This window comes from Rhinatrema bivittatum, chromosome 2 (genome assembly GCF_901001135.1).
Source record: "Rhinatrema bivittatum chromosome 2, aRhiBiv1.1, whole genome shotgun sequence".
NCBI classification, from domain to species: domain Eukaryota; kingdom Metazoa; phylum Chordata; class Amphibia; order Gymnophiona; family Rhinatrematidae; genus Rhinatrema; species Rhinatrema bivittatum.
In genome coordinates, this window is record NC_042616.1 from 359,582,841 (window position 1) to 359,609,480 (window position 26,640).

The 26,640-nt window shown below is 41.9% G+C and overlaps 1 protein-coding gene across 1 annotated transcript in view; it reads left to right on the forward strand.

The window, feature by feature from the left end:
- Nucleotides 1-26,640, forward strand: part of CLPTM1L (CLPTM1 like) — a 358,381-nt gene that overhangs the window by 287,932 nt on the left and 43,809 nt on the right. Inside the window, 2 exon segments of the mRNA XM_029589936.1 lie at nt 21,790-21,845; nt 21,928-21,972. Of these exon segments, the coding sequence (XP_029445796.1) occupies nt 21,790-21,845; nt 21,928-21,972 (101 nt within the window).

Consider the following 26,640-nt stretch of genomic DNA (forward strand, 5'->3'; position numbering starts at 1 on the left):
TCCATCTACAGCTTTTGCCTTCTCCCTCGACATCAACAAAATAGTCTCCGGTCGAAGTCTCAAAACGAATAATATTGAAAAAACGTCGTCTGGAGGAGTCGGGAGACCATCCATCACCAACGACATCGATAGCATCGACGAGGTCAGTGGTCGAACACCGATTGAAACACCGTCATTGACATTGACACCGGCGGCACATCTCTCCCCAGAGGAACAGACAGCTAAGCGGGCAAAACGTCAGGAAACACCGCTATCCTCGACGCCGGGGCCTTCACCTCACGAAGAAACACCAGTGGTCGAACCTCCACAGGGCTCTGTGGAAGGAGTATCGACGCCTTCACCGCCACCGCGTTCAGCTGCTCTGCCTGCACCAGCTGTTTCGCAGGAATTGTCGGATTTCATCTGGCAAGCAGTGCGCCAGGCCCTTAAGGAGCAGATGTCCATTCCGGTGCCTTCGCCGATGCCGGTGATTCCACCGAAGCCGGTGACTACACCGATGCCAACTACTCCGTCGATGCCGGTACCTACACCGATGCCAGCACCACAACCTAAAGTGATACCGGCACGACCATCGATGACACAGACGCCATCTCTGATGCCGGTCCCGATGACATCGATGCCAATGACGCCTGGGGACCCAGGGCATCCAGAACTAGCACTATATCAACTCCTAATTAAGAGATTTGACAAAGTAGTCGGTGCTCTTCCTCCCAAGCCCCGAGAAGAACGGCCTGAAGGGATACCCCTCGATGACCCACAACCAGGTCCTTCGGGGCTTCCTCGCCCACCTAGATCTTCTCCAATATCTCCTCATCAAGAAGATCCATACGATACTTGGGATGATGGGCATACAGATACTTCTGAAGATTTTATGTCAGATCCTTCACCTCCAGACCCAAGGAAGAAATCTCCACCGGAGGATTTATCCTTTACAAATTTCATCCAGGATATGGCGGACACCATACCCTTCACCTTGGTGACTGAGGAAGATTCAAAGCAACAAACATTGGAGGTTCTCCAATTTGTGGATCCTCCAAAGCAAGTAGTAGCCATACCTGTCATGATGTCCTCCTGGACTTACAGCATCGTCTTTGGGAGCACCCATGCTCAGTGCCTGCTGTAAATAAGAGAATGGACACAACTTATTTGGTGCAGTCTGTTCCTGGCTACCAAAAGACACAGCTTCCACACCAATCGGTGGTGGTAGAATCCGAACAAAAGAAGTTAAATCTGATAAGACCACGTTCCTCCACTCCCCCAGGAAAGGATCACAGATTCTTGGATTCCTTGGAAAGAAAGGTTTATCAAGGAACCATGTTAAATACTAAAATATCATCTTACCAATTATACATGACTCAATATTGAAGAAATCTGTGGAAAAAGATGCAAGAATTTATACCATCATTGCCACAGCAACATCAAGAAGCAGCCCAAGCAATTATTCACAAAGGACTTGAGGCTGGCAAGCATGAAGTCCGTGCTGCCTATGATGGGTTTGAAACAGCATCCAGAGTGGCGGCATCTGGAATAAGTGCAAGACGTTGGGCATGGCTTAAAGCCTCGGACCTCAGGCCTGAAGTCCAGGAAAAGTTAGTTGACCTCCCATGTCTTGGTGATAACCTTTTTGGTCCCAAGGTGCAAGATGCGGTTGCTTAATTGAAAGAGCACACAGAAACCCTGCGTCAACTTCCATTCATTCCGCAGGATCCAGCTGCACAGTCATCTTGTCGGCCTCAAAGAAAGGAACCTAAAAGACCCTTCTATCGACAGGCATTATTACCCTCCAGCATCAAGGGGCAGATCTACTAGGCCACAACAAAGAGCTCAGCCCAGACAACCTAGGGCGGCTAGGCCTCAACATCCGCCACAGACGGGACCAGCTGCTGGCTTTTGAGGCCTTTCCCAGAGACCAAAGCCATCTCTTCAATCCTCATCCAGACCTTCCTGTAGGAGGCAGAGTATCTTACTTCTACAACCATTGTTTACAAATAACAACGGACCAATGGGTACTTGCAATAATATCTCGAGGTTACCAACTCAATTTCCTCTCAATTCCAAGAGATTCTCCTCCGAGACCTCTTCCTCTATACGAAAATCACATAATTCAAGTAGAATTATCCACCCTTCTGAGAGCCAGGGCTGTACAGCCGGTGCCCCCTACTCGGCAGGGCAGAGGATTCTATTCCCGCTATTTCCTCATTCCAAAGAAAACCGGAGGCCTACGTCCCATCCTAGACCTCAGAAATCTCAACAAATTTCTAAAGAAAGAAAAGTTCAGGATGGCTTCTTTAGGCACCGTGCTTCCACTTCTTCAAACAGGAGATTGGCTTTGTTCTCTGGATCTTCAAGACGCTTACACTCACATTCCAATATTCCCTCCTCGTCGCAAGTATCTGTGCTTCATGGTGGGTCATCAACATTTCCAATACAGAGTACTGCCATTCGGACTTGCCTCTGCTCCCAGAGTATTCACCAGATGTTTGGCAGTAATAGCAGCACACTTGCACAAGGAAAGTGTCCATGTCTTTCCCTATTTAGACGACTGGCTCATCAGAAGTCAATTTCAACAAGGAGCTCTGGCTTCTCTCAGTCGAACAATTACTCTACTTCATTCCATGGGCTTTCTCATCAATTATCAAAAGTCCCATCTCACTCCGTCTCACCTGCTTCAATTCATAGGAACAGAATTGAACACCATCCTGTCAAAAGCTTTTCTACCCGAGGATCGAGCAGAAACACTTTCCCTAATAGCAAACTCGATTCACTCAAAGAAACAAGCAACAGCTCATCAATTTCTAACCTTATTAGGCCACATGGCATCCACAGTTCATGTCACTCCTATGGCAAGGTTAACCATGAGGGTAACACAGTAGACTTTAAGATCACAGTGGATCCAAGCCATTCAACCACTGTCCTCTCCAATTCAAGTGACCCACCAGCTATGTCGTTCTCTACTTTGGTGGATGAACAGGGACAATTTGCGCAAGGGCCTACCCTTCCAACAACCAGTCTCACAGATAACTTTAACTACAGATGCATCCACCTTGGGTTGGGGAGCTCACATAAACAATTTCCAAACCCAAGGTACTTGGACAAAACTCGAAGCAACATTTCAAATCAGTTTCCTGGAACTTCGAGCTATACGTTATGCTCTGCATGCGTTCAAGGACTTCCTTTCACACAATACTGTTCTGATCCAAACGGACAACACAGTAGCCATGTGGTACATCAACAAACAGGGAGGTACGGGTTCGTATCTCCTTTTGTCAAGAAGCCGCACAAATTTGGGGTTGGGCCCTAACACACTCAATGTTTCTCCGGGCCACTTATCTGGTAGGCATTCACAACGTAGTGGCAGATCGACTCAGTCGTCAGTTCCAACCACACGAATGGTCCCTGGATCCCTTAGTAGCGACCAGGATATTCCAACGTTGGGGACAACCGACAATAGACCTCTTTGCGTCACACCTGAATCACAAAGTGGACACATTCTGCACTCTATACAGACAGACTCAGCAGCTAGCCAAGGACGCCTTTGCTCGTCCTTGGAACTCAGGCCTTCTATACGAGTATCCTCCGATACCGCTCATAACCAAAACTTTAGTGAAGCTACAACAGGACAAAAGGGTCCATGATACTCATAGCCCCGTATTGGCCTCGACAAGTATGGTTTCCCACACTTCTAGACCTCTCGATCAGGGAACCAATTCGCCTGGGTGTAGCTCCCACTCTCATAACTCAGGATCAGGGCTGGTTGCACCATCCCAACCTTCAATCCCTATCCCTGACGGCATGGATGTTGAAAGCTTGATCTTACAACCACTCAGTCTTTCAACCAATGTATCTCAAGGGCTTATAGCTTCATGTAAACCTTCAACACGAAAGAATTATTCTTTGAAACAAAAAGGTTTACCGTGTTGTGCACGAAAAAGAACATTGACCCTTTCTCCTGCCCCATGACTTCTCTATTAGACTACTTATGCCATCTTTCAGATTCTGGTCTCCAGACTTCATCTGTACCAGTACATTTAAGTGCAATCTCAGCTTACCATAACAAGATGAGATGCACCAGTATCTATACAACCTCTTGTCAGCAGGTTTATGAGAGGTTTAACTCAACTTAAACCACCAATTCGGCCACTAGTCACAGAATGGGACCTGAATCTGGTCTTAACAAGACTCATGAGTTCTCCTTTCGAACCCATGAATTCCTGTGATGTTAAATTTCTCACATGGAAAACTATCTTCCTCATAGCCATTACATCAGCTAGGAGGGTTAGTGAGTTACAAGCACTTGTCAAGTACTCACCCTATACAAAATTCCTACATGACAGAGTGGTTCTCTGTACACATCCAAAATTCCTTCCCAAAGTAGTTATGGAATTCCACTTGAACCAATCCATAGTTTTACCCACATTCTTTCCAAGGCCTCATTCACACCAAGGAGAACGAGCCTTACATACCTTGGACTGTAAACATGCGCTAGCATTTTACTTAGACCGCACGGCAGTCCATAGGAAATCCACTCAAGTCTTTGTGTCTTATGATCCAAACAAACCGGGAAAAGCAGTGGGTAAACATACTCTATCCAACTGGTTTGCATACAGTTTTGCTATGAAAAAGCAAGCCTTCCTCTCCAAGGGCGAGTAAAGGCGCATTCAGTAAGGGCAATGTCAACTTCAGTAGCACACTATCATTCAGTGGCAATACTCGACATATGCAAAGCAGCAACATGGAGTTCTCTTCACACCTTTGCAGCTCATTACTGTTTGGACAAAGAAGGTTGACAAGATTCAGCCTACAGACAATCTGTCTTAAAGAACTTGTTTCCAGTTTAATCCCAGCTCCTTCTACATCCAATCTGCTGTGATCTTCGGCTGCCTCATTTTCAAGAACAATACTTCACTGTTGCTTCACTACAAAATGACTCAGCCTCTAGCTTGCTAATCACCCATATGTGAGGATTAGCATCCTGCTTGTCCTGGGATAAAGCAAAATTGCTTACCTTGTAATAGATGTTATCCCAGGACAGCAGGATGTAGTCCTCAAGAAACCCACCCGCCACCCCACGGAGTTGGGACCGATACGTTTTATTATTTTATTTTTTGCTAAAGCTTATTGCTACATACGATACTGAAGAGAGACCCCTGTGGCAGAGAATATCATGGCATGCTGGGCATGCTCGGTGGCCTCACAGGGCCAGTCAAAAATTTCTAGAAACTTTGACAGAAAGTTTTCCGCAATAGGGCTCCATCAATGTTGTCACCCATATGTGATGACTACATCCTGCTCTGCTGGGATAACACCTATTACAAGGTAAGCAATTTTGCTTTCCGCAATAACATTAATGAAAATGTTGAGAACCAGACCAAGGACTAATTCTTGCAGTGAACAAACCTTTCCTCGCTGTGAGTTTGTTGCTTCCCACTCATCCAGTTTCCAACAATCACTTTAGAGCTCAGTTTGTTTTAAATCTCATATTCAGAACCATTTCAAAGGCCTTGCCTAAATTCATGTGTACTACATCTTGCACTGTTACCTGATCTCTGATCACCTAGTCAAAGAAATTGATTAGATTTTGTCTGACGAGGTTTTTCTGGTGAAAACCGTGCTTTCAAATCATGATTTTCTAAACATAGTTCTTCCCATTCCCTATTTAACCAGTCTTATACTTTTGGAGATTTTATTTTATTTTTTGCAGTGCAATACTATTTTGCATTTTGCTGCCACTAGCAAATGTGCAACCTACTTAAATTATCTAATAGTAATGTATGAAATGGGTGGCCTCAAAAGGCCATTTCCATATTCCAATCTATGTCCCTTTTATTTTTGAGACAGCTTTATGAATAGCCCTCCAGAATATTTGTAATGTTGGGAATTTCTACCATATTTGAATCATATTATTTCTAGGTTTACAGTCCCTCTACCAAGGCCTCTAGAAAAATCTTCAGCATCCTATGTGGAGTAGGATACTTGTGATGTAATATCTTCTATCTATTTTCCAGTACCACTGTGGAAATCTACAATTTTCCCATTCTTTATATATATATATATATATATATATATATATATATATATAAATCTCCACATTGTAAATATAGCAAATTCTTGCCAGATCTTTTTTGTAAGTTTCTATAAAAGCTCCCCCTTCCTTAGTGGAGCTCTTTTGCATATCATAACAATTTTATATCAATCCCTTACTGATTCTCTTATCGAAACAATTTTTCCATCAATGTTAAAGGCTAGAAAAGTGTCATTCCACAATTTTTCAAAGTTCTTTTTTTTTTTCCATCTTTATTGGCCTAATCTGTATAGGCCCATCTGTTCCTATTTAATAAACAAGTTAGAGATCATCCCTTGTGGAAAATGACTCTACTATTTAAACAGTGTAACTGCGCTATTTGCTTACTGATTCGATGAAGGGAATGAGCTCTCAAAAGCTAGTCACAGATGTGTTGCGTTAAATTCTGTAAGAAGGCATCATCTACAACTTATTTGACCGTACTTCTGTTTATAGAAGGTGATCTGAAACCCACAGATTTCTTTAAATTTTTAGTGCCTATAACACTGAACACTGGAATTTAAAGGTTTACTAATCGGTGAATAAGATGATCTTATAACGTCTTATCTAGCTGTATCCTGAGATGTCAGTTTTATCCCAGATTTTACCTACCATTGATGCCATATAATGTATAAAGCAAAGAATAATAGGGAAAGAAAGCATCCATGTACAACCCCCTCCCCACAACTCAAACATATGAGAGTAACTCCCATTTATCTTAATACAGACCATAGGTTTGTAAAACATCTTGCTTAACTAATTTAGAAAAAACTCTCCTTGACTAAATCTACTCAAAACCATTCAGAGAGAGTTCCAGTGAACTTTGAAAGGCTTTCTTTGCATTAAGCCCCCAAAATATCATCTAAATTCCCCTTGATTGCGCAATTCACAGTAAATTTGGAACTTTTCTAATGTTATCCAAGGTTTCTCTGACAAAAGTAAAGACCTCCTAATCATAATGTACCAATTTGAGCATCATTGCTGATAGGCTTGACACACCCGTTTTTGCAAGAACCTTCATGTCCATATTCAGAAGCAAAACTGGCTCCTGTGCAGGTCTTGTCCTACTCTTCTTTGGAATAATAGATACCTGTTTCCAACATAGAAGAGGGAAGACTCTGTCCACCTAAAATCTGATATGGATTAATAAAGTATCCTGAAACAATTTATAATATTTAATTAATTTATTTAAAATCACTTATATCCCGCGCCCTTCAAAGTTTGGGGTGGGTAACACAAAAACATTCATAAAAGTCGTGAAATCAGAATGTAGAACAAGAACATAAAAATGTTTGGGCAGCTCTTATCCAGGAAGGCTGGGGACCTTCCTCTGAAGGAATGAGGCCAGTGACATCAAGTGGCTTGAGTTGGATGGTATCAGATCCTTAATTGCTCTGTTAAAAAGGACTTTCCAAACATTTTTCAAGTTATCAATGCTGTGCAGATGTATTGGTAGAGAATTCCATAAAGTTGAGCCTGCTATTGAAAAAGCTTATTCCCTAATGGAATTGAGCCAGATAAGGTAAGAAGACGGGATTTCAAGAAGCAGTCAGTTGGGGGAATGAAGGGTTCTGCTTGGGGGTTTAGAACTTCAGGATTGCGATTGTCCATGGAGAAGTGACATTATGGATAATGGAAGCTAACTTATATTGAATTCAGCAGTGTGCTGGGAGCCAGTGTAAAGAGAGAAGAATTGGTGTTATATGATCTCGGATGTTGTAACCGGTTTAGATCCATGCGGCTGAATTTTGGATGATCTGAAGGGCTCGAGTTGTGCTTTGAGATAGACCAGTGTATAAAGAAATGCAGTAATCTAGAGAGGAGAAAATGAAGATTGGAGAACTGTTCTGAAATTAGTTGAATTGAGAAACAGTTTGAGGTAACACAATAGTTTTAGTTTGGCAAAGTGCCCTGTGTGGTGTATGCAATGTGAGGTTTCTTAGATAATAGAGGGTCAAATATTACATCTAGATTATGTACTTTTTTAGAAATATGAAGTATCTGATTATCATAAATACAATAGTCTAGTATAGTGAGTTTTTTGTACAGCAGCCCAAGATGAAGTTTTCAGTTTTTATTTATTTATTTATTTATTAACTTTTATTTACCGACATTCGTGGAGCACATCATGCCGGTTTACAATGAACTCAGGTGGAAAATACAGTATAACAGTAACAATATTAATAATAATAATAATAAGTAACAATAACAGTTAACAATATGAGGGGATGAGAAGGGGAAGGGGACAAGGTAGGAGGAGGATGAAGTAAAAAACAAATTAAATAAGAATGGAGGGAAAACTATGTACAGATGAAAAAATGCATAGGAGTCAATAACTTAAGAAAAGATACCAGTAGCTTACGTACGGGTTTCATTAACTTAAGAGGGAAATAATGAAGAGTTGAGTGACTGCAGTATTAACTAGGCGATGGAATTTTCTCGGGAATTCGCTCGGAAAGAGATTATTTAAAGGAAATTGGATGGGTAAGGGTAAGTGGTAGACTAATGGGAAGGGGGGCGGCCAGGAGGCGGAGGGTCATTGGGAGAGTTAGGAGGGAAGGAGGGTAGGGGTGGGTTGGCTGGAGGGGGAGCAGGGGGGAGATGGTCGAGCAGGGAAGGGCTGATGGAGGGGCTGAGGAGGAGAGATTTAAGTTTGGTTTGTGTCGGGGTAGGCCTGTCGGAAAAGCCATGTCTTGACTCCTTTCTTGAAATTTTGGAGTGATGTCTCTTGGCGTAGGAGGGTGGGGAGGGAGTTCCAGAGGGTGGGGCCAGTTTTCTGCAGATTGAGTTGGGTGGGGAGGGAGTTCCAGAGGGTGGGGCCAGAGGGTGGGGGTGATGTCTCTTGGCGTAGGAGGGTGAGGGTGGGAGTTCCAGAGGGTGGGGCCAGTTTTCTGCAGATTGAGTTGTCGGAAAGCCAACTTTTGATACTGAAAAAGCACAAGGTTGCATAGTCAGTGGTAGAGGCCTAAGAAGATTTTAAGGGAAAGAAAAACTGTATGTATTGGCATAGATTTTATACACGAGACCCAATGTGGACAGTAGGCGGCAAAGAGGAAAAAGGTAGATATTGACTAGAGTGGCAGAAAGAGCTGAGTCTTGCAGGACACCAGTAGTTATGGGTGCCATGAGGAAAAGGAAGAGGCTATTCTGACCTGTCAGACAGGAAGAAACCCAAGAATGCACAATACCAGCATCTGAGAGGCAGAGAGTAAAATGCTGTGATTTATGGCATTGAAGGCAGAGCTAATGTCTAGGGGAATTAACATGTCCCAAGTTTCTGAATCATATTTCCTCTAAAGATGGAGATGGTGCTGGAGAGTAGAAGGATTTCTGTATTATGATGGTATTTGAATCTGAATTGATATTGATTGATGATAGAATGGGAGTCAAGAAAACCTGTCAGTTGCTTTAAGACATAAGTTTCAATTACTTTTGTAAGGAAAGGGAGAGAAGAAATCAGAATAATATTTGATGGCTCACAGGGGTTGTGCTTCAGTAGTGGATGAATAATTTTTTTTTGAGCGGTATAGGGAGGGGGCCTGAAGAAAGAGAAAGATTACCAGTTGTTGTGGCTGAGTCAAGAATTTTGTATTGCAAGATCTTAGCAATGGAGTAGAACAGAGATTTAGTGGGGAGGATAATGAATTTAACTGTTGATAAGTAGTACTTCAGATGGAGGAACATAGTCAAACTTAGACCAGAGGGTGGAGATATTGCTGCTCACAGGAGGTGTGTATGCAGGGAAAATAGAACAGATACTTAACTAATCCCATCTAGATTTTTAGAGAGCAATTTTCAGTAGTCCGCACAAGGGCTAAAGTTTGCATGTACAAAGTACACACAGATCTTAGCTCAAATTTTCAAAGCGAACATATACATACAAGTCTGCTTTGAAAATTAGCCGGTATTTGAAAAACCAACTTTCTCTACTCATGCAATCATTTACATCTGCTGATTTCAAAAATCATAAATGGTATTCTGTCCCCAGAACATTACTTTCAAATACACACAGAATCACTTCTGCTTATTCTTTTGCACATAAAAGCCCATTGATGCACATAAAGCCAGGTTTTTGTACATAAATCTTTTTGAAAATAAGATCTTTAAAGACTCGATGGCATTTGCATTTTCAAATGTATATATTTCTTTAACCAGAGTTGCTCTGTTCAGACAATATAGATGGTAAATTTAGTGAGCCCAGGCTCCTTTAATATCAAAGTAACATAGTACATATCGGCAGACAAAGATCAAAATAGTCTTTCCAGTATGCCCAGCAAGGTGTTTAAGGTTGTAACTGCCACTCTGTACAGGTTACCCTAAAGGTAAGGAGGCCCCAATCCAAGTTGAAAAAGCAAGTGATGGCCAGATCTCCCCCTTTCAACTTTATTCATTCCCTCTTGCAGTTCACGGTCTTGGCTATAGAAGCACAAGAGCAGACTGTTCCTGCTTTGCTACCTTATTTATTTTATTTATTTATTTATTTAAACATTTTTATATACCGGCATTAGTTGTGGACATCATGCCGGTTTACATCAAAACTGGTAAAGTATGGAAGTTACATTTTAACAGGGAATTAGAAACTGGGAGGAGGGTAAATAATTAAATAGGATAGACGAGAAATAACAGTAACATTAACATTAACATGGTTCCTCGGTGTGAACGAGGAGAGAGGATAACAACATATGGTTCCTCAGTATGAGGAAGATGGAACAGACGCAATGTGATCTATTTTTTATTGGAGGAGGTGTGAGTTTTTATTCTGGGTAGGCATGTTTGAACAACCATGTTTTCAATTTCTTTTTGAAGTTGTTCATACATGGTTCAAGGCGTAGGTCAGGCGGCAGTGTGTTCCAGTGAGTGGGACCTGCTATGGAAAGAGCACGGTCAAGTGTAGAGGTGAGATGGGCTGCTTTAAGGGAGGGCACAACTAGGATGCCTTTATTGGTCGTTCTAGTCGGTCGATTGGACTGGGTGGTTGTGAAGGGTAGGTCTAGCCAGTTGGAGTTGTGGGTGTAAATTGCTTTATGCATTATGGTGAGTGTTTTGCAGATAATACGAGAGGCTATGGGGAGCCAGTGTAGGTCTCTGAGTATAGGGGTGATGTGGTCGTATTTACGAGAGTTTGCAATGAGTCTCGCTATGGCATGTTGTAACATTTGTAGAGGTTTGATGGAAGAGTAAGGGAGTCCTAGAAGAAGAGCATTACAGTAGTCTAATTTGGATGATATGGTGGCCTGTATGACTGTATGAAAGTCTTGGGTGTGAAGAAGGGGTCTGAGTTTTTTAAGTACGTTGAGTTTGAAAAAACAGGCCTTCAGGTGTATCCATTCTGTTTCAGATCTTAGTATCATCTGCAAAAACATTTTTCCTTCTAACCCCTTCACAATATGCCTCATAAAGATATTTACATAAGAACATAAGAAATTGCCATGCTGGGTCAGACCAAGGGTCCATCAAGCCCAGCATCCTGTTTCCAACAGAGGCCAAACCAGGCCACAAGAACCTGGCAATTACCCAAACACTAAGAAGATCCCATGCTACTGATGCAATTAATAGCAGTGGCTATTCCCTAAGAAAACTTGATTAATAGCCGTTAATGGACTTCTCCTCCAAGAACTTATCCAAACCTTTTTTGAACCCAGCTACACTAACTGCACTAACCACATCCTCTGGCAACAAATTCCAGAGCTTTATTGTGCGTTGAGTGAAAAAGAATTTTCTCCGATTAGTCTTAAATGTGCTACTTGCTAACTTCATGGAATGCCCCATAGTCCTTCTATTATTTGAAAGTGTAAATAACCGATTCACATCTACTCATTCAAGACCTCTCATGATCTTAAAGACCTCTATCATATCCCCCCTCAGCCATCTCTTCTCCAAGCTGAACAGCCCTAACCTCATCAGCCTTTCCTCATAGGGGAGCTGTTCCATCCCCTTTATCATTTTGGTTGCCCTTCTCTGTACCTTCTCCATCGCAACTCTATCTGTTTTTGAGCTGCGGCGACCAGAATTGTACACAGAATTCAAGCTGCGGTCTCACCATTTTATTAATCATTCCCTTCCTAATAATCCCTAACATCTGTTTGCTTTTTTGACTGCTGCAGCACACTGAGCCGACTATTTTAAAGTATTATCGACTATGATGCCTAGATCTTTTTCCTGGGTGGTAGCTCCTAATATGGAACCTAACATCGTGTAACTACAGCAAGGATTATTTTTCCCTATATGCAATACCTTGCACTTGTCCACATTAAATTTCATCTGCCATTTGGATGCCCAATCTTCCAGTCTTGCAAGGTCCTTCTGTAATGTATCACCATCCACTTGTGATTTAACTACTCTGAATAATTTTGAATCATCCGCAAATTTGATAACCTCACTTGTCGTATTCCTTTCCAGATCATTTATATATATATTGAAAAGCACTGGTCCAAGTACAGATCCCTGAAGCACTCCACTGTTTACCCTTTTCCACTGAGAACATTGACCATTTAATTCTACTCTCCATTTCCTGTCTTTTAACCAGTTTGTAATCCATGAAAGGACATCGCCTCCTATCCCATGACTTTTTAGTTTTCTTAGAAGCCTCTCGTGAGGGACTTTGTCAAACGCCTTCTGAAAATCCAGAAGATTTAACAGAACTGATCCCAGAAACAGAAAAGAATTAACCACCATTCTCTCTGTAGAGTGAGTTCCATTTACCACTACATACTGCCTGTCAGTCAACCAATTTCTAATCTATTTCACCCTCTCAAGAACCTCTCAGGTTGCTCATTTTATTCATGAGCCTCCTATGAAATCCAAGTAAATCTCATCAAGTGTTAGCCCTCGATTTAATTCCTTAGTCATCCAATCCAAAAAAAAAAATCAATCAGGTTTGTTTGATACAGATTTCCACTGGTAAAACCATGTTGCCTCAGATCCTGCAACCCATTGGATTATAGATAGTTCACTATCCTTTCCTTTAACAGAGTCTTCATTAATTTTCCCATTACTGAGCTACCACTTCTGTGAAGCAGGACCACAACTGCCTTTCTCCAATTTTGCTGCACCACTCCCATCTATTGAATAAGTCCTTCAAGCTACCCATCAGCATCTTCCTGAGCACTCTTAGCATCCTGGGGTGTATGTAATCTAGCTGCATGTCATTGTCCACTTTGTTTTGCTAGTTCCACCAGAACACTATTTTCTGTAAAAGGGATGGGTGTCTACCCCACTCTCATCTGTACTCTTGCAAACCAGCAGTGGACCTTCTATAATAACTTTAGTGAATACTGAACTGAAGTATTTCTTTAATATTTTTACTTTTTATTCATCTTTCTTCACACATTGATCTTTGCCACCTTTCAATTATATAATTCCACCACTGACCTTCCTCTTTTCTCTAACATACCTGAAAAGTGTTTTGCCTCCTCTCTACCTCTTCATCAATCCTTTCTTCCATTTGAACTTTTGCCACCCTAATTTCTTCCATTTTCTCTTTAAGCTTCACAAGGTATCCTTCCTATGAGATCCTTTGTACTTTTTGCATGCTGATCTTTTTGCCTTTATTTTTTCAGCCACCTCTTTAGAGAACCATATTGATTTTCTTTTCTTTTCTTTTGCTTCTTTTCTCCAACGACAAGCAGAATGGCAGTCCTCACATATGGATGACATCATCTGATGGAGCCCAACATTGAAATATTACCTCAAAGTTTCTAGAACTTTGATTTTGCTTCTCTGAGCAGGCTCATGCATGACATTATACCATGTGTCCACGTGGGGTCCCTTCAGACTCTCTTTTTAAGCAGAGTTATTCAGTCACAATGTGTTGCCTCTCTACTGCTGTTCTGGGGATTTTCAAAGCTTTTTCAAAGCTTCCCATCCACAGGATGGTCCACGCAGGGTCCTGCAGTCTTGTTTTCCTTGTAGTTCCCCCGAAAGGTTTTTCATTGTTTTTAAGTTTCCTTTCACAGTTGTTCTCCTCCGTGGAGTGGGCCAATCTATACCAATTGGCCATCCGATCCATTGCCGCCATCAAGTTCAATTTCTTGGCCCTTTTGTTTCGATCTGACATATCTAGCTGGTTCCAGTAAAACCCCCAATGTAAAAGGACTATGTCTATCATGGACACCCATGATAGATGTTTCTTTTGCGTGGAGATATTGCATGATGTCAGTGGGTACTGCAACTGTGTGGCTATGACTCATAAAGGACACCGGTCCCAACTGGAACTTATAGACTCATCTGGCGTCGGAAGGCTGATCCATTGGCATTGAGGGCCCTTAGAGCCATACCAATGCAAGGAGAGTCATCAGCATTGGAGCGGTGGGGGGACTGTCTGTTCTCTCAATGCCATCGGATAGGGTACCCAGAGTCTGGCTATCGTCTGACTCTTCCCCATCGAAGAAGGCTTCGAGTTCCACCTCTTCAATTTTAGAATAGAGGAGATCTCATGCCGAGCATTGAGGGAAGCCAAAGAAGCATCGTCATCTTTCTTTATTGATGCACAATGCCAGGAGTGGGGATAGTTCGGCATCTGCCAAAAAACCCCTTAAATGGTCCCATAATGATGAGAGCTCATCCTCTAGACATGCCAGGGACTCTCAACAGTCTCCACTGGTCCTGATATCTGCTACCAATCTACTTCTTGGTTATGAGGAGGATGAAGCCTAGCTTTCTGCCTCCCAGTCGATGTTGACATTGGCAGTCTTCAAGGAGAAAGTGGATAAAAAGATCCAGCAAGCCTTGAAGAAGGTGCTGCAAGGCCTTGGTGTCGAAGCACTGAATATACACTAAGGCAGGCACCATCAGTCTTTGTTGCTGCTTAATTCCTTCTGGATGCTCACTGGCAGTGTGTTGATACAGACACTGGCACCAGTGCTCAGAGAGGCATCTAGATTGGTGACTTCCAGCCCACTGTTGATTTTCAATTCCTTGGGAGAGGAAACTTCCCCAAGATTTTGAAGATCCTGGGGGTTCAGGCCCAAACAGCCAGCTGCACTGATTTGAGACCCGTAGGCTGATGACAGTGCATCGGCAGACTAGAGTGCATCACTTTCGGTATTCGTGGGGCTAAAACTATGGCTCTGCAGATACCTCTGAAGAGGAGGTGTCTGTAGGTCTCCCTAACCCCACAAGAGAGAAGGAAGTCTCCACTGGATTATCTCTCCTTTGCAGGTTTTGTATGAAAATGGCAGAAGCCATTCTATTTACTTTGCAGGTGGAGGAGGAGCCCAGAACCAAGATGTTGAAGATCCTTGTTTGTGGAGCCCCTTAAGGAGATTGTGGTAATCCCAGTTCAAAAGATCCTTCAGGAGATACAGATAAAGATGTGGGAAAACTCTTTCTCTGTGGTTCCTGTTAGATGGACAGAGATGATGTATCTCATCCAGAAAGCTTCCGGATTTGATATATGCCAGCTGCCACACCCATCTGTGACAGTCTAATCTGCTCTCAAAAAGTCTCTACAATGGCTATTGGTGCCCACAGACTCACGCTTCAGAACTCAGACCTTTGACAAGATGTCCTAGATGCGCTCACTTGACATGCTTTGTAATGGAGAGAACCTCTTTGGAGATAAGGTCAAGAAAGCGATTGCTCAGATAAAATATCACTGCAATGTTTCAGACCCTCTCCACTGCCACTCCAGATGCAGCATTCTCAACCTGGAGGCATTCAGGTGAGACACTAAGAAGGCTTTTCTATCCAATAAGGAGACATTATCGTCCACCCCTTTGTCTCTTTCAACCAGCTGAAATCTTGCTCTTAGCCCAGAAGCAGAGGGCCTAAAAACCACAGCCAGCATCTAAGCCAAAACTTGAGATAGATTTTGTATGAATCAGGGAGAGCATAGCCAATATCCCAGTATCCATGCCAAAGAACCTTCCTGTTGGGGGGAGGTTGAGGTTTTATGTGGACCGTTGACCCAGAATAACCTCAGGTTCTCAGCATATTCAGAAATGGATACAGATTATTGCCCATTGAAAAGCTCTTGGTCTGTTTCTCAGCATCAGGAAATGCTACAAATGTAGCTCGCCTTTCTCTTGGAGGCCAAAGCAGTAGAACCCGTTCTACCAAGGGAAAGAAGGGAAAGATTTTGCTCCATCCCATCTTAGACCTGAGGGCCTTGCGCAAATTGCTAGTAAAGGAAAAGTTCAAAATGTTGTCCCTTGGCACCTTAATTCCCTTTCTGGAAAAAAGGAACTGGCAATGCTTCCCTGGGTCTAAAGGATGCAGACGCCCACATAAAGATATTTTCAGATCAAAGGAAATAGCTCAGATTTGTAATAGGGCAAACACCACCTCCAGTATTGCTTGCTGTCTTTTGGCTTTGCATCAGCACCACAGGTGTTTAAAAAGTGTTTTGCAGAGGTGGCTGTGCATCTATACAAATTTCTTTACCTGGATAATTTGGTCAAGAGCACATCTCAAGGAGGTGCCATAGAATTGATGATCAAAACCATCCTGGTGTTGAAGTTGCTAGGTTACACCATAAACTACCCTCAGTCCCATTTGAGCCCTTCATATCAGTTGGAATTTATAGAAACTGCTAGACATGATTCAGGTGAGAGCCTTCATCTCACAGGAGATCATTTCACTAGAGCGGTTAAGAATGAATCATCAGACATCAGTTTGGGACATGTTTAGGTTGTTAGGCCTTATGGCATCAACCGTACATGTCAATCCCTTGGCATATGTTAACATGAGAATAGCCCAGAAGTCCCTAAGATCACTTAAGTCACTCAAGGTTAATGGGAAAATATCCACATCATCCAGCGCCTCAAGAGATTTCCTGACATGGTGGCTGACTTTATCCAATCTGGTTTAAGGAATGCCCTTCCAGATTCCTCCAGTGCAATCTGTCCTAACCATGGATATGTCCATTCTGGGATGGAGCGCTTTCTTAGAGAGGCTATGCACTCAACGTCTGTGGTCTGCTCAAGAAAGACTTCATCAGACAAATTTACTAGTGCTAAGAGCAATATAATATGTTTTAAAGTCTTTCAGGGATTAGTTGGCCAACAAAATAGTCCTCTTTCAGGCAATGAAATAACGATGTTATCAGTACTTTTTTTCTGGAAAAAAGGTGTTGGTACTCACATGCAGCATCCTTCTTGGGGATGTGAAGGACCAACCACCCAAAGCCCTGCCCCCCAGCAACTGGCAGCAGAATCTATGAAATTAACAGCATTGGAAATATTCCATGCCACCATAGAACACTAGTATACTTCCTGCTGGGAAAATAGAACAAGCTGGACTGCCACAGATTTCTACACAAACTACACACTAGCAGAATGCCTAACCTTGATTACACATCAGAACATCTATAGACCCCTGCCAAATACTGAATTAATAGAAATATGCAGCGAAACACTGAACTAGAAACCCCAAGAAGCCAGACTCTGCATACAACATTGGATAAATAGGAACGGAAATGCATTTCCTTTTGAACCATGCAAATTACAATGATATCAGAGATGCTGAAACATTCACATTCCCATAGCTTTAATATTTGAATGACTAAACCAAAAGAAAAAGACTTTTTTTCCCTACCTTTTTTGTCTGGACATTTTGGACCCTAACACCCCCATCTCACAGTATTAATGGGGGCTCAGCACCTTCAACATAAGACCTCTTCCCACATACAATTGGACAATGTTGGAGTCTCGATGACCCCAACCTAAGACCTTCTCTCTCCCCCCCCCACACACAAATGATGACAGGGGCTTGGCGGCTCTAGCATAACACTTCCCACCCTCAAACTTCTTTGCCATCTCTCTCTCCACTCCCTACATCAGGTCCTCTCTGACCTCCCTTGCCTTAGAAGGGAGCCTGAATTGCCTCTCTTTTGAGTGAGGGGACCAGTATTATGCCTCTTCTCTCCCCCACTTCTCTGCGCAGGCTGCAGTCTTTCTTTCCCAAGCCCTTTTTTTCACAAAGAAGAAAGGACACAAGGAGAGGGAGCATAGGTGGCACCGTATGCATGCATTTTGGGGAAGACCTTAGGGCAATTCAAGCAAGTGGAAGAAAAGGTACCGGTACTCAATACCAGCATGTATCCCCTGAAAAAGCCCTGAATGTTTTACAGCGACAAGCAGGGAGGAACAGGTTTCTATCTCCTGTATTAGCAGATTGCCTAGATGTGGGTCATTTTTCAGGGAAAGGTTCTTTGGGTCATATGTTTGGGTGAGGAGAATGTACTGGTAGATGGACTAAGTTGAGTCCATCTACACCACAAACTACCTAGCTAGGGAAGTAACAATCCAGGTATTTCATGAGTTGGGTGGGTTCACTTATGGAGATCTGTTTGCATCTTTTCTGAACAGAAAGGTCCCAAATTTCTGTTCTAGAAGAGGGACGCAATGCTTTGGACACCTTCTCCCTAGATTAAGGACTAGGTCTTCTGTATGCATGTCCTCCAATTCCTGTGGTTACAAAGACCTTTGTGAAACTTAGAAAAGACTGAGGGACTATGATTCTCATAGCCCCTTTTGGCCAAGACAGATTTGATTTCTGCTGCCACAGGAGTTGTCAAGCAGGAATCATTCCGGTTAGGAAATTCCTCATCCCTCATCACTTAGGATCTGAGAGTGTTGCATCATTCCAACATCAAGCCTCTATCCCTCACATATTGTATGTCATGAGGATAGCTTTACAACTCCTGAACCATTCTTAGCATGTCTCTCAGCTTCCAGCACAAGGAAATCTAATTTAATTTTGTATTCATATTCTACTTTCTGTGACTGGGTCAGCCATTCAAAGAGGATTACTTTCAGGTATTGTAGGTATTTCCCTGTCCTCAGAAGGCTTACAGTCTAAGACCTAGATTTATATAACTGAAGCAGCTTGATTCTTTATTCAGAAATATTCAAATCAGCTCAAGTACTGTAACTGGACATAGGTAGACTCTCTTTAATGTATGATGGGCCCCTTGTTGGGGCAATTTTTTGAACCAGAGCTAATTTGGGTTTGGTATGACAAAAGTTGTGAAGATGTATGTAGTCAACACTTTAATTTTTTTTATTCTTAGTTACTTATGGAATGTTTCTATAATTATTATTTCACCATGAAAGTGTAGAGTATGTTGTGTAGATCACTGAAGCAAATTCGTACTTTAAAGCATTTTGATTTGCTTTTTATTTTATTTATTTAGATTTTTATATTCCACTTTTCGCACTTTTTTGAGTGCGAATAAAAAGCAGATTACATTCAGGTACTGTATGTTTTTCCCTATCCCCAGAGGGCTTACAATCTAAGTTTGTACCTGAGGCAATGAAGGGTAAAGTGCGAATAAAAAGCAGATTACATTCAGGTACTGTATGTTTTTCCCTATCCCCAGAGGGCTTACAATCTAAGTTTGTACCTGAGGCAATGAAGGGTAAAGTGGCTTGCCCAAGGTCACAAGAAGCAACAGTGGGACCTGAACCCTAGTCTCCTGGTTTGTAGCCCACTGCTCTAACCACTAGGTTACTCCTCCACTCCAGAAATTGTGAAAAATGTAAAGGATATGAAAACTTTTACCAGGCACTATATTTTTTGGTGGCAGTCACAGCCCACAGTCAGTGAGCCTCAGACCTTAGATAACTTACCCATTTCGTATTAAACTTCCTAACATAAAAGAACTCTTCACTCATCCTAAGGTGTTCTCAGACTTTCACTTTAATCATTTTATCTTTCCAGCATTTCTCACTCACATGCATATAAGGGGAGTTCTATACTTATTTGATTGCAAGAGCTGTTGCCTTCTCTCTGAAGCAGACTAAAGCATTCAGAAAGTACATGGAATTTTTTTTCTTTTTCTTTCTTCTTTTATGTCAATTGGATAAGTTGAATTTATGTTGGAAAACATACATTTTCAAATTGATTTCCTTGTGATGACCTTAAAAGGTCATGTCAGAAACATCAGGAGAAGATGACATTAGTTTCCAATTTACAGTAAACTCAATCTCAGCTGAAGAAATTTTCAAGCAGCAGCATGGAGATTAGCCTATAAATTCTCCAGGTGTTATTACCTCCTGTTATGCAAGTTTTGGCTTATTGGCACTACAAGATTTCTTCCTAGGATATAACCCATTTCTCACCATCTTTGAACCCTTTATTCTTTTTCTTTCAGGGTTGTCTTCCTGAATTTTGTTTATTCCCCTCCATGAATAGGAAAAAAAAATCTCATTGTTTTTTTATGTTTAGTTCCCTTCCATCACCCCTCCTCTTATTTGAAGGGTACCCATTTGCTAGCTAATTCCATCTGTGTTGCCCATGTACTCTGACAACACACTCTTCTCTTTTGGGAGTTTTTTTTTTTTATAACTTTTTCTTCATCTTTCTCCTTCCCAAGTATTCTCTACTGTTTATTCCTCCCCAGAAGACATGTATCAGTGGTTCAAAGTACCCTCACTAGCCCCCAGTACTGAAGGGGTACCTCTTTCAAGTGCAACCTCGGTGCTGCTTGCTAGCCAGCAGGGACCTCCATTATAGCAGTATCAGTCCTTTCTCCTTCCCCAGGCCTGATCATGCCACTTAAGAACATAAAAACATCAGAAATTGCCATACTGGGTCAGACCAAGAGTCCAACGAGCCTAGCATCCTGTTTCTAACAGTGGCCAATCCAGGCTACAAGTACCTGGCATGTACACAAAAACTAAATATACCCCATTTTACTGATGCTAATAATAGCAGTGGCTATTTTCAAAAACAACTTAATAGCAGATAATGGAATTCTCCAAGAATTTATCCAAACCTTTTTTTAAACACAGCTGCACTAACTGCACTAACCACATCCCCTGGCAACAAATTCCGGAGTTTAGTTGTGCATTGAGTGGAAAAAGAATTTTCTCCGATTAGTTTTAAATGTGCTCCATGCTAACTTCATGGAGTGCCCCCTAGTCCTCCTATTATCCGAAAGAGTAAATAACTGATTCACATTTACCCATTCTAGACCTCTCATGATTTTAAAGACCTCTGTCATATCCCCCCTCAGCCTTTCTTCTCCAAGCTGAACAGCCCTAACCTCTTTAGTCTTTCTTCATAGGGTAGCTGTTTCATCCCCTTTATCATTTTGGTTGCCCTTCTCTGTGCCTTCTCCATCATAACTATATCTTTTTTTGAGATGAGGCGACCAGAATTGTACACAGTATTCAAGGTGCGGTCTCACCTTGGAGCGATGCAGAGGCATTATGACATTTTCCGTTTTATTCACCATCCCCTTCCTAATAATTCCTAACCTTCCAGTCTTGACAAACTAGATCTGAACACGAATCTGTTGATCCACAGAGCTGACCTGTTTCTGTTTTCTTTGTTAATCATTAAATCAAGATGTTGCAGATCTAATATCATGCACGTCCCTTTTCAGGAAAGCTGTCCAAACATTCCTCTGATGTTTGTGATTCAGGGCATATAATCCATATATATACTGTAACACTACTGAACTACTCTTATTAAAAAGCAAACATTATAGATAAATTATTTCACTTTGTTCAAAAACAGGAAAAGTGAATTTAAAATTTTAAGTACAAAATTATATAAACACAAATTCCTACTCCAGTGGATTTATAATCTGGAATAACTGTGCTGCTGAAAAGAAATAGGTAAAGGATTAGTGATTTACATTCATGGGCGCTCTCCATTTGTTTTGGGGTCCATCAATGAAACAAAAATGGACTTACGTATTTGTTGAGTTTTACCAATCTGTTTCAAACAAATACACATGCCTACTGTTTTATCCTAAAACATCTTTTGTTTTCTTTCAGGGGTGTATGCTTTTGGATTCCTGTTTATGTTGCCCCAGCTGTTTGTTAATTATAAGGTAAGCTGTGATTTCTGCTTAATATTACAAATATTCAGCTATATATATAGGATAATTTTGACTCAATTTTCTTTTCTTGTAGTTGAAATCTGTGGCACATCTGCCTTGGAAAGTATTCACGTATAAAGTAAGTAAATATCCCATTACCACTTTAAGATGAACACTAGAAATAGTTGTCATGAGGGATGACTTCAAGTGCTCAAATGATGATGATGTGCTAACATTCTTCATGAACTTACAGATGAATCAGTCACGCATGGGTAACATCATCCAACAGCTCTAATAACGGAACATTTTATTAGCTCAAGCTAAAAAGCCTTGAAGGACTTTCTGCTCATGCTCAGTCAGCATCACACAACCATGGTCATATGACTCCCTCAGTCTTTACCTTAATAATGAGAGGGCTACATTTCCTGTCTAGGAGAAGTCTCTCCTTACTTAAGTTGCAAGACTCCCTCAGTTCTTTTTTGCTTTACATTTCTTTTTTATGCCTCAGCCTGAAGTCCTATTTTTGATTCTGTAAAAAAATTTAACTTTCAGTTTAACCGATTCCATTTTTCACTCAGTGGCTGATAAAATAACCACGGGGATTAAATGGTTCCCCTCATGTAATAGAGAGTCATCTATAAGTAATCACCATTTTGAATGAGTGTATTGACTAGGACTTGAACATGATCTTCCAAATTGTTTAAATTGCTCTAAAATATCTCCTAGGATTGTAACATTTAGAAGAATACGATTTTAGGATAATCTTCCAGACTATTCTGAACCCAACATTGAATTCAAAACCACCTAATCTTTCAACATCAAAACTTTTAACATTGAAAACTTCCACTTCTGCTCATTCATTTTATGGAGCTTTCAACATCAAAGGTTGCCTCCTCTCCATTTGTTTATACAGGAGGATGTGCTATCCCCAACAGCTGCTCCTGAATCATTGCCTGGGTAATCTGTGGAAAAGATTTTAATTAAATGATATACAATCTCTTGGTTCAACATCTATTTAAGCTTCAAACAGCTTCAGTACCATCTGCTTCGATACCTCTTCCACTTCAGTGCCTAGTATTTTTATACCAGTAGAATTTATACTGGAATTCTTTCATTTATTAAGCCCACAGAATTCTTTTGTGCCAGGAAGCTGGCATTGATCTATCTCTATGGCACTAACCATGCAATATAGGAGTTATTCAGCTTCTGAAGGAGAAACATGACCTCCAGTATCTCACCAGGAAGCTTCAAGGAGCACTCCTTAAAAGAGGCAGACAACTTAAAATTCCCCAATGTTTCATGTTTCTTCTCCTTTTCGGAAAACTGACTCAGATCACTCATTACACATTGATTACAGATCCATGCAGTTAGATTCTGATATTGATGACTCTCCAGGTCTTCTGTTTGATTAATCTCTGCCTCCAAGTTGGAGCACTTCCCTTCTTGATGATCTCTCACAGTCTTCATCAATAAGATGTCTGAAGCTGTTCCTTCAACTTGTATGTAGAAAGGGAATCTAGAACTCCTATGTTAGGACTCTTGAAGTATCTTAAATGTTCTTAAAGATACAGTAGTAGTTCTAGTTCAGATACTAAGAAAACTGCAGATGAAGATCTAAGAAGCCACAATTACTACTATCCCTGTTGGCAAAAAGCAGGACACAAAATACTGGGTTCAGATAGCTCCTAGTTTTGAAATCAACTGCCCAACTATTCAGTGGTATTAGTCTGCTTTAAAGTAATCTAAAAAGTCAAAAACTCATTCTTCCAGGCAAAGACAAATATTGGATCTCTTTTGGCAAAAAAACTATTTGAAAACATCATGCTATATACTTATTTATATTTTTAAACTCCTTATGGCACAATATATGCACTCTGTTATAAAACAGTTACAGAAGTTCTCCGACTCCTTTCCTGCAGACAAGCAGGATAACTTTTTTGGCTTAACAGAAGAGGAATGTGATAAACACTTCATGTGATCCACATACAATGGCTATGATACTACATCTAGAGGCTCAGAGTTACGTATAGGTATCTGTAGAATGAGCAAGCTTAAAGCCTCAGTTTTGAGGGAAGATCTACATGATAGATTAGCCAATGTCCCTGTGAAGATCCACTGCTGAGTGCTCCTCTGGCCTGCAGGTGGCGCTGTGAGCCACTTGAACTGTCTAGTACCTCCCAGCTCTGTGCTCCCCGCTTCTCCCCAGCAGCCATCTTGTTTCCTGTATAGACGTGTTCTTATACTGAAGCAGTCTCAACAATTAGGGGCGGATTTTCAGAGCCCTGCTCGCCGGTGCGCCTATGTTCAATAGGCCTACCGGCGCGCGCAGACCCCGGGACTCGCGTAAGTCCCGGGGTTTTGCGAGGGGGGCGTGTCGGGGACGGCCCGGTCGGCGCAGCGTTTTGGGGGCGTGGTTACGGCCCGGGGCGGTCCGGGGGCGTGGCCGCGCCCTCCGTACCCGCCCCCAGGTTGCGTCCCGGTGCGCGGGGATTTACGTCTCCCTCCGGGAGGCGTAAATCCCCCGACAAAGGTAAGGGGGGATTTAGGCAGGGCCGGGCGGGTGGGTTAGGTAGGGGAAGGGAGGGGAAGGTGCGGGGAGGGCAAAAGAAAGTTCCCTCCGAGGCCACTCCGATTTCGGAGCGGCCTCGGAGGGAACGGGGGTAGGCTGCGCGGCTCGGCGCGCGCCGATCCAGGATTTTAGCGGATACACGCGGCTACGCGCGTATCTACTAAAATCCCGCGTACTTTTGCTTGCGCCTGATGCGCCAGCAAAAGTACGCCAATTCGCGCGGTTTGAAAATCTACCCCTTAGTTACCAGAGCTTGGTCCTACTCTTCAGTTCTTGTACTGTGGCTCCATTCCTGCATTTTCCATCTTCTCTTCAATTTACACTGTGCTCCTGATCATTCTCATTCCAGGGTTCCTGAATTCGTAGTTTGCTCCTGTTCCTAGTCCCTCTCCAGGTTCCTTGTTCCTGTTGGGGGCTACCCCCACTACTAATGCTTAGCCAGCCACCGGCACCAGAGGGCTCAACCCAAAGATGGGTGGCCTAGACGGATGTCATTCTACCATCGCTGGCCTGGATTCGACACTCCTGGCACTAGGCTACTCGTATCTGGGCAACTCACAGATGACAAGCATCACAGTCCCTAGCACAGGAAATAACTTAAGCAGAAATAAAATCAAGGAGGTAGTGGATCTCATAGAACCATTGATCCATACTAACATCAGACCCTCACATGACTACCAAAAGGCTCCAGCCATCTTCCAAAAAGGGTCAGTTCTTTTATCATAAAATGTTGTCCCCAACAATCATGGTCTTGCCCTCCTCAAATTGAAAGGTCACAACTGCATGACTAGAGACAAAAGAAACCTGACTTAAAATCATGATCAGTCTTTTGCCTCCTTAAAGAACTTTGCCAGTTTCTAGGCAAAAAAAAAATCCCAATATGGGAAGACTAACTTTTCTTGTTAACTGATGACCTAAAATTGCATCACTCTTGGGTCCTTTGTATAATCCAAGAGGGCTATAGGCTATGATTTCTAAAAATTCCTCCAAATCATTTCCCATATTAACCTCCCTCTCAAAATCCATAAGATTTATTAAGGAAAAAATTCTTCCCTGCTTTATGTAAGAGCAGTCTAACATGTTCCATAAAAAGAGAAAAAGATCTTATTCTAAATACTTCCTAATCCCCCAAAAGAACTGGGAGCCTTCATCCAATCTTTGACATCAAAGCCTTAAGTTTCTACACAAAGTAAAATTCAAGACAACATTACCCATGATCTTGCTACTGCTAGAGAGTGGAGCCTGGCTTTACTGTCTAGATCTGAAGGACACATATAGATATAAAGATAACCCAGATCACAGATGATTCCTGAGATTTATTCTCTGATCTAAAGTTTTAGCCTATCAGCCTCTTGCATGTTCATAAAGTGCCTAGCAGTAGTTAGAGCACATTTACAAAAACATAAAAGACATACATAGATTGCCTAATAAAGGCCAGTTCATGCTACACAACAGTAGAAGCATTAAATTCAATAGTACAACTCCTGGAACATCTGGGATTTTCCATAAACTACTCCAAATCTAATTTGATCTAATCGCTCCAGCTGGTTTTCATCAAAGCCCTGTTCAGTTCTCAGCAAGCAAAGCTGTTCCTCCATTCTGACCGAAAAAAGGATTTGGTGAGCAAAGTATTCCACAGTCAATTAACCACTGTCACAGTGTCCTCAGAATGCTCTGCTGTATGGCTTCAATAGTGCATATTGTCCCTGTGACCAGATTCACTATGAGACAATCTGAGAGGGTATTAAAATCCCAAAGGAACCAGTCTTCATAAAGCTTTCACTAGAGGTAATCAAGGAATTTGAAAACTTCATATCTTGTTGGCTTTTAAGGGGCAATCTGATGACAATTCTCTGAGAAAATGGTGGACAATATCAGCCAAGTCCTCGACCTTCATAAGTAGTTTCTAGACGAGCAAGTATCGAATGACATCTTTCTTTGCTGGAGTACTCCATAGATAAACTTGTTTGCCACCAAATTCAATAACAAGATTCAAGTATTCTGCTCCAGAGGAATCTCCCAATACAATGCTGGAGGACAGGGCCTTCTCTTATGTCTACCCACAATGCCACTCATAGCCAAGAGCTTGATAAAATTGAATGAGTAAACGGTACAATGATACTAATAACTCTGTTCTGACCAGACCATCTCTGGTTTCCTCTCCTCCTTTAATTGTCCATAAGGGAACCGATTTATTTGAATCCTTTTCTAACCCTTGACTCATAAAATCAAGAAACT